At 39.5% G+C, this 12,167-nt stretch overlaps 2 protein-coding genes across 3 annotated transcripts in view; one reads left to right on the top strand and one right to left on the bottom strand.

Annotated features, from left to right (window-relative positions):
• The window catches only part of LOC133978882 (ras GTPase-activating protein 1-like), a 28,375-nt gene extending 23,469 nt beyond the window's left edge, over nt 1-4,906 (top strand). Inside the window, exons 12-25 of the mRNA XM_062417224.1 lie at nt 25-112; nt 467-547; nt 862-1,019; nt 1,181-1,257; nt 1,377-1,549; nt 1,657-1,816; nt 2,089-2,231; nt 2,677-2,792; nt 2,933-3,019; nt 3,113-3,180; nt 3,269-3,357; nt 3,508-3,585; nt 3,672-3,806; nt 3,905-4,906. Coding sequence (XP_062273208.1) covers nt 25-112; nt 467-547; nt 862-1,019; nt 1,181-1,257; nt 1,377-1,549; nt 1,657-1,816; nt 2,089-2,231; nt 2,677-2,792; nt 2,933-3,019; nt 3,113-3,180; nt 3,269-3,357; nt 3,508-3,585; nt 3,672-3,806; nt 3,905-3,988 — 1,537 coding nt within the window. The 3' untranslated portion in view covers nt 3,989-4,906. The remainder of the gene's footprint in view (nt 1-24; nt 113-466; nt 548-861; nt 1,020-1,180; nt 1,258-1,376; nt 1,550-1,656; nt 1,817-2,088; nt 2,232-2,676; nt 2,793-2,932; nt 3,020-3,112; nt 3,181-3,268; nt 3,358-3,507; nt 3,586-3,671; nt 3,807-3,904) is intronic.
• A 23-nt stretch (nt 4,907-4,929) lies between these two features.
• Nucleotides 4,930-11,321, bottom strand: ccnh (cyclin H). 2 transcript variants are annotated; one of them, XM_062417225.1, is made up of 10 exons: nt 11,114-11,321; nt 10,890-11,014; nt 9,988-10,110; nt 9,278-9,351; nt 8,471-8,684; nt 8,190-8,353; nt 7,662-7,729; nt 7,426-7,534; nt 5,325-5,388; nt 4,930-5,231 (listed from the first exon to the last, which is right to left on the bottom strand). In XM_062417225.1, the coding sequence occupies exons 2-10, from the start codon at nt 11,004-11,006 to the stop codon at nt 5,205-5,207; spliced, it is 960 nt and encodes a 319-aa protein (XP_062273209.1). In that variant the 5' UTR covers nt 11,007-11,014; nt 11,114-11,321; the 3' UTR covers nt 4,930-5,204. The 2 variants fall into 2 exon arrangements, with proteins under 2 accessions (XP_062273209.1, XP_062273211.1); XM_062417227.1 differs by having other exon boundaries at nt 10,890-11,011.
• Nucleotides 11,322-12,167: the final 846 nt, after the last annotated feature.

Raw genomic sequence — 12,167 nt, 5'->3', positions numbered from 1 at the left:
TATCATTTCCTTTTATCTTTTCAGGCCAAACTGTTTCCAGATTGTTGTCCAGCACTTTAGTGAGGAACAGTACATTTTCTACTTTTCGGGAGAGGCTCCAGAGCATTCACTGGTAATAAGAGGTTCCACCTGTTCTTATCAGTGTTAACTGTGTAATCAAACATGGCAGAAGCTCCTGCATATCTATTTTGTCCAGATGATGAGAAAAACATCTGAACTTGTGTTCCATCTCTGAAAATGACTTAAAATGCTGCAACTGCTCCTGATATGTTATGTAAAGAAAATATGTTTCCAGCTCTTCTTCATCAGATACAGAGGACCTCTAACTTTCTGTCTCATATTGACGTACTCCTGATTGGATATTTCCCCAGCTGTCTACTTGTTTTATTTAAGTACTAGTAGTGTGAGCAGTTACAGTGTTCTTGTGATATCAATGTGCTGACCATGATCTTTTTTTTTTTTCCAGGATTGGATGAAATGCCTTCATACTTTCTGCAGTAACCTAAGGAAAACCACTCAGCCCACTTCCAACAAGAGGCTTAGACAGGTACACCAAACATGTAGTCTGTAGACAAGTCGATCACTGTTGCTGCATAATTATCATTCATACATGCATATTTTTGTATTGAGGACTTGGTTGAGGTTGAGCACAACAATAGGATTTCAGTATATTAATGAAAAGTCTGCGGACGAATGTTTCAACATCTTAAGATGAATGGACAAAGAGAGGCATTAGTCTTTTTTTTCCTTCTTTTTTTCTTGAAGTTTTTTTACTCAGCATTTTGAAAAATGCTGAGTAATTATTACAACCCATCCCTACATGTTTGTTTTTTGTCATAAATCCCTCATTTGTTTCCCCAGGTGAGCAGCCTGATGTTGTATGTTGAGGAGGCCCACAAGCTGCCGGTGAAGTATTTCACCAACCCCTACTGTAACATCTACCTGAACAGCGTCCAGGTGGCTAAGACGCACCCAAGGGAGGGGCAGAATCCCGTCTTCACTGAGGAGTTCATTTTTGAGTGAGTTAATCACATATGTGCCTTCTCCCTATTTTCCTCCCTCAACTTCTTTCACTCCTCTGCCTTGCTCTCTTTTTTATCCTACTCCTGCATATTTCCAGCAACCTTTCAAAGTTGACATTTTGTCCAAGAGTAAAAAGTGTATTGATCTGTTGTTTCAGTGACCTGTCAAGTGAAATCAACAGATTTGAAATCAGCCTGAGCAACAAAACAAAAAAGAGCAAGGAGAGTGACATCTGTAAGTACATGTATAAATGTATTAATAAATACAGTCTCCCTAATAGAAGTCTGTTCTTTTACTTATTTCTGTGGTTCACACTCTTTGTTTTCCTCCACACCTCCATCTCTCCCTCTCAGTGTTCATGCGTTGTCAGCTGAACCGTCTGCAGAAGGGCCAGATGATTGATGAGTGGTTCCCTCTCAGTTCCCACGTGCCTCTGAAAGGCATCGAGCCGGGCTCCTTGCGTGTACGTGCCCGCTACTCCATGGAGAAGATCATGCCCGAAGAAGAGTACTACGAGTTTAAAGAGGTCTGATTAACCAAAAACTGGTTTTGATTGCGATGTCTATTTGTCTACTAACTGCTTTGTTATTCACTTAAACTTACAATGATGCAATGTTTGTGTGTACTCTGTAGATGATCTTGCAGAAAGAGTCTCATGTCATCTACGCTCTGGCCCATGTGTGTGGTCAAGACCGTAGCTTACTGGCAAGCCTTCTCCTGCGGATCTTCAGACACGAAAATGCTGAAGCCCCGCTACTCAGGACACTCAATGACAGAGAGATTAACATGGAGGGTAAGACACACGTACACAAAACCAACAATAACTTTTTTTAAAAAGAAGGCATGTTTAAAGGAGAATTACTGGACTTTACCTTCAGTAGCTCACATTCAGACTTTTAACTCCTCAGGTGCAACTCCTCTGGTGCGTTTCATTATGGATTTTATAGGAATGTCTAATTTTAGATCATTTCTGTATAATTGATCATTGGAAAACACCACAGCCTGTAGCTAATTGTTTGTTGAGTAGTTTATAAGAAATAAATACAACCATGTCCCTATAACCAGATGAGGCCACGACATTGTTCAGAGCGACCACACTGGCCAGCACACTGATGGAGCAGTACATGAAGTCCACAGCTACACCCTTCGTCCATCACGCTCTGAAAGACACCATTCTCAAGATCATGGAGAGCAAACAGTCCTGTGAGGTAAATATCTAATAACTTCCCTAAACTTCCCTCTCACTCACAAAGAGCACTTATCTGCGGTACAAATACACATCATTTATATCCTATGAGTGCAGTCTCTCAACAACACTGCCAAAAAAAAGCCAAAACAATGTGAATCTAGAAACTTGTATAGAGTTCATAAACCTGTGGTAACAAATATCTACTATTTTATTTTTTAAATTCTCTTTCATTTGAATAATTATAACAAATATTATTGTATCTATCCAGGGTTGATCAGTGTGTACCCAAAACACACTGAGTATCACTATTACAGGCTTCATGTAAGGCACCTTTTGCATTCAGTTGCTGAAGAAAACTGTAGAATAAGAAAGTGTTCCTCATCTCATTGTTCACAACCATACTTACTGGACTCAAATGAATGTATCTTAATTTTTCATGGTTTCTGTCTCTCCTTGTTTTTAAGTTGAACCCTTCTAAACTGGAAAAGAATGAGGATGTGAACCTGAACCTGGCTCATCTGCTCAATATCTTGTCTGAACTAGTGGAGAAGATCTTCATGGCTGCTGAGATCCTTCCACCGTAAGAACAAACACACGCACATACAATCCTACACAGCACTGTTTGTGGTGTTCTGTCAGTGGTTCATTTGTATAAGAAATACAAATGCAAGGATGCAAGAGTCAAGAAAAAGACCCTCTCTCCCTGTTATGACCTTTCAGGATACTGAGGTTCATCTACGGCTGTCTGCAAAAATCTGTTCAGCAGAAATGGCCCAAAAACACCACCATGCGCACAAGAGTTGTGAGGTAAACAAACACAAATAATTAACTTTAATTTTAGCGAGTCACTTAGTGTTTGTTAATTGAAAGTCTAACTTAGCTCATCCGTTCCTCTTCCAGCGGTTTTGTATTTCTAAGACTGATCTGTCCTGCCATTCTCAACCCCAGAATGTTCAACATCATTGCTGGTGAGCATCCATTCTAAAGCACACACAAAACCTTCCTGTTTTGCTGTGACTTGTTACAATCTGTGTTTTTTACCGCATCTTCTCGCAGACCCTCCATCTTCAACAGCAGGCAGGACCCTCACACTGGTGGCCAAGTCTGTGCAGAACCTGGCCAACCTGGTTGAATTTGGCGCTAAGGTACAGAGTGCTTACCTAAATCAGTAGCATGCAGAATAAGTATTGTTTTGATAGTTGACATGTACCAGCATAGAAGGTCTTGAGAATTGTTTTTTATTTGTTCTGTCTGCTACTATAGTCGTTTGACAGATATTTTTCTATTCATTACAGGAGCCATACATGGAGGGTGTGAATCCTTTTATCAAAAACAACAAACATAGGATGATCATGTTTCTGGATGAGTTGGGGGTGAGGAATTTTTTTTGCCTTTTGATCAACTTATTATCTGCCATTCAGAAATTGACATGTTCAGTAATTATGTGCTGCGTTTGTAGAATGTCCCTGACCTCCCTGAAGCCACAGAGCACTTTAGGACAGACATGTCACGGGACCTGGCTGCGCTGCATGAGGTCTGTGCCACACACTCAGACGAGCTCCGGACGCTGAGCAATGAGAGAGGAGCACAGCAGGTCAGAAACTGATGCAAAAATCACTGTTGTGTTGACACAGCATGATTTATGTCCTCCTGTTTAAGAAGATTGATCTTATCCCTGTTTCTTCTTTGCAGCATGTGTTGAAAAAGCTGCTGGCCATCACAGAGCTCCTCCAGCAGAAGCAGGCTCAGTATGCCATGTCCAACAGCAACAGGTAGTACTGCACTCCTCCCCTTCCATCTTCCCATCCTTCCGTCAAGTCTCCTTCATCGGGGTGCAGCACAGAGGAGACCTAGCATGCTCTACCCTCATCACCTTGGCAACCCCTCCACCACCACCAGTCCCTCATCATGTTCTCCTCCGATAGTCCTGCTCATCCCCACCCACTTGTCATCATGTCCCATTCGCCACAAGAGAGCTATGCAACAACAGCCAAGTACAACAACCGACGCAGTACTTAAAAACAAAAAGAAAAAAAACTGACTGAGAGCTGTATGCACAGGAAAAAATATTTTTTCCCCTCATAAACTGTGTTCATGATTCTGACCTGGGTACATTTCATTCCCTTAGTCACGAGGGCCAAATATTAAGATTTCAAAAGAGGTTTCTTTGTACCCACTATGTTTTTAAAGCACAGGTTGCCAAAGTGTACCCCCTCCCCGCTCAATATGAGGAAACTGACATGAAGAAGCTAGTTCTCTCTGTCTCCTTTTCTTGTAACTGGATTATGAGCGATAATGCTTTTTATACTGTAATTAGTGACTGATTTATTTTAAGTTTGTGACAATATCCGCAAAGTGCTGAAACTAGCATTTCTGTCTATTTGTTCCTTTTTTTTCTCTTTGTTTTCTAGATTGGAACAAAGTCTTTCTGAAAAGTATGGTTATTTTATATTAAGAATAAATTCTCTTGCTGGAATCATGAGTATATAAGTGAGATGAGCTGAATTCTTTTTCCTCCGATTGTATCAGCTATTGTGATTATTTGGTTAAGTCTACTTTTTTTTTTTTTCAAACTTCGCAATGTCAGACAAGACACATAATCAGACACCAAGTAAAATGAAAAGTGTTTACAGCTGATTTTTGAAATAGTACAGACTGTATCAGACATGCATGCACTTATTAAACAGTTTTTGTAAAGTAGATTATGGAGTCGTTCATTGTGGAGAAAAGTATGCACACAGCAGCGTGTGGCTTGTTATACTATTCTGTTGTTAATTCACAGAAACATTAAGACAGAATATTTAGAAAAATATTTTTATTCTTACTGCAGAACAAAGGAAAGCCCAAGATTGACAAAGTAAATGAATACAAACTGTGACACTCCCATCTTTTTCTTTAAAGCCTCAGTCATCTGCGTCATTAACTTGACAGTTCAATACTGGAATGAAGTAGTAGAATAACTTAAAATGGTGAACCACACTGGAATAAATGCTCATAGCAGGTCTTCATCAGTGAAATACTGCAATGAAACAAAATTAGTTAATTCCACAAGAAACAATTAGGGGAATTTATCGGCCTGGATGTCAAGTTGTAACACCAAATATTGTCTCACCTCTTCTGTCAAGCGCGGCTCCTTCGATACATGGCCGTCTTCCTCGTAGCCTCTCTTTCGTTTGCTGTAACACAAACAATCTGACTATTAGTGAAGTTAAACAACATGTATCAGAACAGCAATAACCTTTTGTTAACAGGTCATTATCTCTGCAAGCTGTAATTGTTTGTGAACTCCTCCAACCCCTTCCTTCAAATCCATTATAAACACTCATTTATGTGACGAATGCCACATGTAGTTTCCACTACACCTTCATGTTCACCATTAGTAGTTGTAGCTTCCTGTGTGTCTTCATTTCCAGTCGCTGTGACTTCATTTAGACTAGATCCCACCATGTGTGAATACATACATACAGACTGATTGCCCTGCTGTCAGTAGCATTTTTATACATGCTGAAATTGACAGCATGTGCCTTTCACAAACATGTCCACTTTATCTTACAGGACAGAGTGCACCATCATGTCACTGGCTGCTGCCATCCAGGTAATGTGAATTGTATGGATTTCCACCAGAGAGTCAATGTGTGCTAGTCAGACCGCGCAGATGGCCAGCCGCCGAAGCTAGGCCTCGTCCCCATGAGGTGCACGACTGAAGTCAGTTTGTATTTATAAGCATGTGGCCGAGATTCCTGGCAGTACAAATGCAATATGGCTGTTCTCCATGGGAAACCCACTTGCTGCATATCTGAATACTGTCCTTCCAAAGCCCCTTCCCAAAATACTTCAGACACAGACCGTGCGTTGAACTGATTCAAGACCTTGAAGAGATGATTTCTATGAAGATGGACCTGAGATACACTCAACTGCAGAAATGTGTGAACTTCTTTTATTCTGGTATGCCTGCCACTCCCTCAGGCGATTGGTGATTGACATAGAGCCGGACAGATGGGGCTCCTCGATGAGCCCCTACTTTTTACTTCTCGAAAAAAAGACATTTAGGACAGGACATTAGAGGGTGAGGCAAATCCAAAGCATTGAAGTAGCATTATCTGCTGTCATCAGGGAATTTTAACATAGCACCTCTCTCCAAGACGACACAAGCCTTAACTCCCTTTCTACACACCATCCTCTTGCCCATGTCACACGATTTTTTGACGAGCTCTTCCTTCAAACCATTTAAACAACTTCCACTGTCTTTGTGTATGAGCTACCACGCCGCACTGGAACCACTTGTTACATTTTTATACACTGCTTTGTTGATATTATAAACTTAGGCTTGTATAGAAGTTAAAAAAAGGTGTTTGTGTATGATTATAGCTGAACAGAGCTGAGAGATAGTCTAAATAGGAGATATCTGTAACTTGTCCTGTGCATGTGTTAACCCTGAATGGAACCTGCTATAGTGTGTGGGCCTACATATATGCTGCTCTTAACAAACATCGCCTGAACTCCTTTCTAAGCCTGGCGGTGGAAGCTTTCATGCATTTTGCAGTCTCTCTTTGCTCTCCCGCCTTCACGGGAGTTTCCGCGCACCTCTGCACCGACTGTTTGTTTTCATGTAGAGTCATCATGAGAAGTCATGCCACGCACAGATTTATCAACTTCAAAGTCGTTATGGGTTGGCCTTATTGTGCCTCCTTGTGATTCAAGCAGCTGCAAAAGTCTGAATCTGTGCCTGTCATAGCTCAAGAGTTTACCAAACTGTTTACTGTAGTTGCACTTAAAGATACCACAGACCTCACCAAGTGTTAACAGATGAATGGCGACTGATAGATGATTGCGAAATGAGCTTAAAAGTCAGCTCTCCTCGTCAGCGATACCAATATCAGCCGTGCTACATGGTATGGATGATGTAAAAGGAATGTGGCGTGCTGTTGTACTTCCTTTCTGTATTTCATACAGCTGATGATGTGTTCCTTTTTATTTTTCTACCTGATACTGAACCTTGAACCTTTTGCATCTTAGATACGACAACCTGGCTAAAATAAAACTGTTACTACATAAGACCGATGCCTGGAGTTGTTTACTTGGGTGTGGGGATAGATAGAGACCGCATCCGTAAGTACAAAAGTGTACACATACAACAACCAATATACTACAATATGAGTTTAGGCAAAGTAAAATGACACTAGTTGCTTGAGCAGGCCACTTCATCTCCTTACTTGTTTGAACTTGTGCCAAATTCAACATGGATTCTCTCCAGCTTCTGTTTGTAAACGTTCACCTCGTCTGATTTGGGAAGTCCGTACCTCTTCAGGAGATTTTTCATCCCTGGGTGTGCAGAGGAAGCAGTTATTATGAGTCTCATTTTGATCAGATAAACACAGTGCAGTGAAACTCAGAACACAGCTGAATATCGCCACCTTGTGGTGTCCAATTTAAGGTGCAAGTTACTCACGTCTCATAGACTCGTAGGTCTTTGAGAGGGTCTCTTTGTCCTTTAGTCCCAAGCATTCAGTCAGGTAGCTGGCATTAGAACAATAAGCAACGGGGGATTGTTTTATGATCAACGTAATTACAACAACAATAGCCATTTCGATTTTTCTTTGTTTTCACTCTGATAGAATATATTCCTTCAATTACTGTACAAAAAAAGAAATTCACAACTTTCCAGTCAATTTTCAGGACCAATCCTCTTTCACTTTAAAATCTCAAAAATATATTTCAAACATGGTTGTGATGATTAATAATTCACTTTTCCTCATGCATGTGGTTTACGAACAGCATGATAAATTTTTAAAAAAACATGAAAATGAAGCAAAATTTCATTCTTATTTGTATCTACTTGCAATTATTGATACTGAACGTTGTAGAAAAGAAACCTACATACCGCTGAAACTGTTTCACCAGTGAAGAAAGCTACTAATTCTCATTGGATTATTTAGGGAAATATAAAAGTGTTCTGATTTAACCACAAGTGATCTACCTCTCAATGCTGAGTCCGGCTCTTGTGGCGCTGTTCAGAATAGCGGTCAGAGCGATCTGAGAGGGGGTAAACAGCAGCCCTGCATCTGTCATGGTTGCCTGTGTCAGAAAGTCATCAGCATTCTTCCTCAGTGTTTCTGGGTTCTCCAGTGTAGGGTATCTCGTCTGAGGGATAAAATGTATAACAAGTTATTGTGACGATGTGAAACTGAAGGCTGTTCCTCACTATTTTAACACTGTGAAGAGTACTGTACAATTAAAGCTCCCTGGGAGCCCACCCACCTTGATGTCAATGAGCAGGCCCTCCATAGGTCTGTAAGGGTTGTGGACCACCAGGTGAAAGTTGAGTTGCTGGATTAGCAGCAGCTCATACTCCAGGATCTGCTCTAGAACCCTTTCCTGTCCAGCTGGGGTCTCCTGCAGGAGGTTGCCCCCAAACTGGCTGCTGGACACGTTGAACTCATCCACCTTACAGGACAGGTATGCACACGTCAGCCTGAAACAGGAAGGTGGGTACAGAAAGGTTTGGATAAAATAAAAGTTTGAACCATTTGATGTGTGCATATTAAACAGTTACATTATAAAGCATATAAGGCACCACATTTCTTTCAGTCATCACTAAAGGAATTATCTTGTAAAACTATAATAGTCATTGACTTGAGCCTGGATTATAGTAAGTATTTACTATTATTAAATGGTGTCATGTTGAGTCAGGGTTAGTTAAGTTAGTTGGGTTAAACAGCTACAAAATCGTTTTTGAAAATATTGCAATTAAAAATGAATAAATGGCATAATATTGACAATTTTCCTGTACTGTTGAATCCTGATACCTTATGATCAGACTGAATTGCACTTTGGTGTCACTTAATTCATTCAAGTTTTATCACTGCATGAGTTGGAGATCTGAGTAGAAATTTGAAAATGTGTGGGTTAGTTGGTGTATTTGCTCCAGCATTTTCACATTAGGAAGCAAATTATCACTTCATGATTTTATTCAATAATTTGATCTGCTGGTGGTCTACTACCACAATTATCTAAAACGAGGACGCTTACCACTGCTCATTACTCAGCCCAACCAGTGCTACTCACATGATAATCCTTGGGTGGTACTCCATAATGGAGTTGTTCAGGTAGAATCTTCTGAAGTACATGATGGCTGTACCCTGCACAGGAGAGACACACATGGTAAGGATATGTAACAAACAGTGTTGGGGAGTAAGTAAGGATTTTGCTCAGTAGAGGGGTTTGTTCCTCAATGTTTACTATTTAACATGTTACTGAATACATATATTACTGTTTTTAATTCTTTGAAATTCTTTTTATATTTTTTCAATAAATCATGACGTGGGCTTATTTGGAGCACACATGGACTTAAATGGTGTCACATTACCAATTATGCCCATGTCAGTCCTTTGACTTTTTTCATAAAATATCTTTTATTTTATATTCCAAAGTCTATATCAACTAATGAATACATTTTGTAATGAGGGATAAATATTGCTTTAAGAAATTATATAAGATTACAAATCATGTCAGTATCCATGAAAAAAAAAAGATTTTGGTGGGCTTAATGGGTACACTTACCCCAACAGTTGAAAGGATTTGTTAGAAAATTTGAAAAGTAATCAAATGTAATAAGTTACACTTCTTTGATCAAGTAATTGAAATAGTTACATTATTTATTTCATTTTATATAGGGTATCTAGTAATCTGTAACCTATTACATTTCCAAAGTAACCTTCCCAACCCTGGTAACAATATACTGTTGTGATGATGTGAAAAACAAAGTCAATACGTACCACCACAGACTTTGGCATCACAGGTTTGAATGCATTGCAGAAGTCCATCAGCCTCCTCTCATAGTGTCTGAATAAAACGTCTTCTTCGTGGCGCTCCAATATCAAAGAGTCACTCACAACAGGCTGCAGACAGACAGAAAGAGACCCGGTGTACCTCCACTCAAAAATGTGTTTTGTTCCTACAGTTGAATGTTAGAGGTTCACCATGTGGAGTTTGACACTAGAAGGCTGTTTTCACATTTATCTGTCCTGGTCCAGTATTCAACTTATACCAGTGTGATGAGGAAACTTGAAGTCTCCAGTACACTGAGAATGGACTTTACAGTGAAGTAAAAGACATCTTGTTTCCAGCAGTTAAACCTTTGAAATTAAAAACATTTGCATATTCAGAATCTCTTTCATTTTTAATGAGGGAGAAGAACAACATGATGTTTTAAGAATTTCATCAAGATATATATATATATATATATATATATATATATATATATATATATATATATATATATATATATATATATATATATATATTTTTACCTTTTTAGGAGGAAAAAACGATATCAGACGCAAATGATTATTCCAAGTATGGTCATTTATATAGATCTTTAACAATGCCTAGATGGAATATTTAAGCACAGCTGAGTTAGTAGTGTCGCTGTGCCGATATGTTTCTATTATTTACAATGTTGATCGATTGTCACTGTGTCTTTCTCCTCTCCTCTTTATTTCACCTTTCTCTTTCTCTGTCTCTCCATAAACCCCAACCGGTCAAGGCCTGCCTGAGGTTCAGGGGAGTTTTTCCTTGCTGCTCATGTGGGAATGTTGGATCTCTCTGAATTAACCTGCCCTGAGATGACTTATGTTGTGATTTGGCTTTACAAGTAAAGATTGATTGATTATCTTACCTTCCCACTTTCTACAGTCTTTTTACGAAACTTCTGATTGGCATCACATCTGCACTGCTCCAGCTCGTCTTCACTGTTAAACGTCCAGTGTTTTCTCTGCGAGCTGTTGTGAAACATGACTGCTTCTGTAAGAGAGGAGAGCCAATGTGTCAGACACACGCCAGGTGAAAATAACACAACTAGAGACAGAAAGAGTTAGTTTGCGGAGGTAACAATTCACTTACATTAGGCTATTTGTGTCAGCATATACGAGTCCATAAAAAAGAGAGGACAGCTCTGTGAAAAACACACTGTTTGATATCCAGTGAAACTCGTAGAAATCGGTCTGAAAGTACAAAAATACAAACCACTAAAAGCCAGTGAGCCCGTGGCACTACTCTCTGACGTCGACGCCGTCCCCTTTTGGTGACGTACGGTTTACCGTAATATAGGAATGCGTGCGCGAAAAAATGTGCTCTTCAGTAAAGTTTTGCTTTCTTATCTCTCTGTTACACACACACACACACACACACACACACACACACACACACACACACACACACACACACACACACACACACACACACACACACACACACACACACACACACTTTAGAAGACAAAACCAAATGGACAAAATTACATGGATTTTCTACGAATGCAACATGAGATCCAAAAAAGTAGCCAGCAAGAGATTTAAAAATTTAAAATTAAAAAATAAACTAAAAAAACCTGGAATATCTAGATTTTTATCATTAATCACGGGGGTCCCAGGTTGGGACTTTCTGGGTGCCTTACACTCAACCACCTATATTTTGCTATTTTATTATCTTGGATATTAATCAACATACCCTTAAGGGAAAAATAACTGAATTGTCAATTAAATACTGTTTATTCACTTAAATAGGCCTATACATCATACTTCATATACTGTAATTAGGGTCTGCTTAGTTGCTTTCATGTCCCACCTTCAATTAATTGGATGAAACTTAATATAAAATAACCGAGCTGGTTCATGACAATGGTTAAATGCCTATTTGGATCATTTTGGAGGGAAAAGCGCAACATAATTTGAATCACACACACATACAGTGGGCTATGTTACGGAGCCACTCAACCCCCATCGTGTTTTCGTATGCCGTCATTTGCATAAACATGAGTAATTTATGAATAATAAATGTCCTTGCGTTCAGCGGCAGCCGTTAATTTGCATATCACCACAGCTACAGTTTTATTTCCTTAGTGCGGTGTTATCATGAAGCCCTTCAAGCCTACATAAAGCAGAATCAAAGAAATGAT

Source organism: Scomber scombrus, chromosome 4, assembly GCF_963691925.1.
Source record: "Scomber scombrus chromosome 4, fScoSco1.1, whole genome shotgun sequence".
Taxonomy (NCBI): Eukaryota; Metazoa; Chordata; class Actinopteri; order Scombriformes; family Scombridae; genus Scomber; species Scomber scombrus.
The sequence above is the reverse complement of the archived record's forward strand: the minus strand, read 5'-3'. Positions and strand labels throughout refer to the sequence as shown.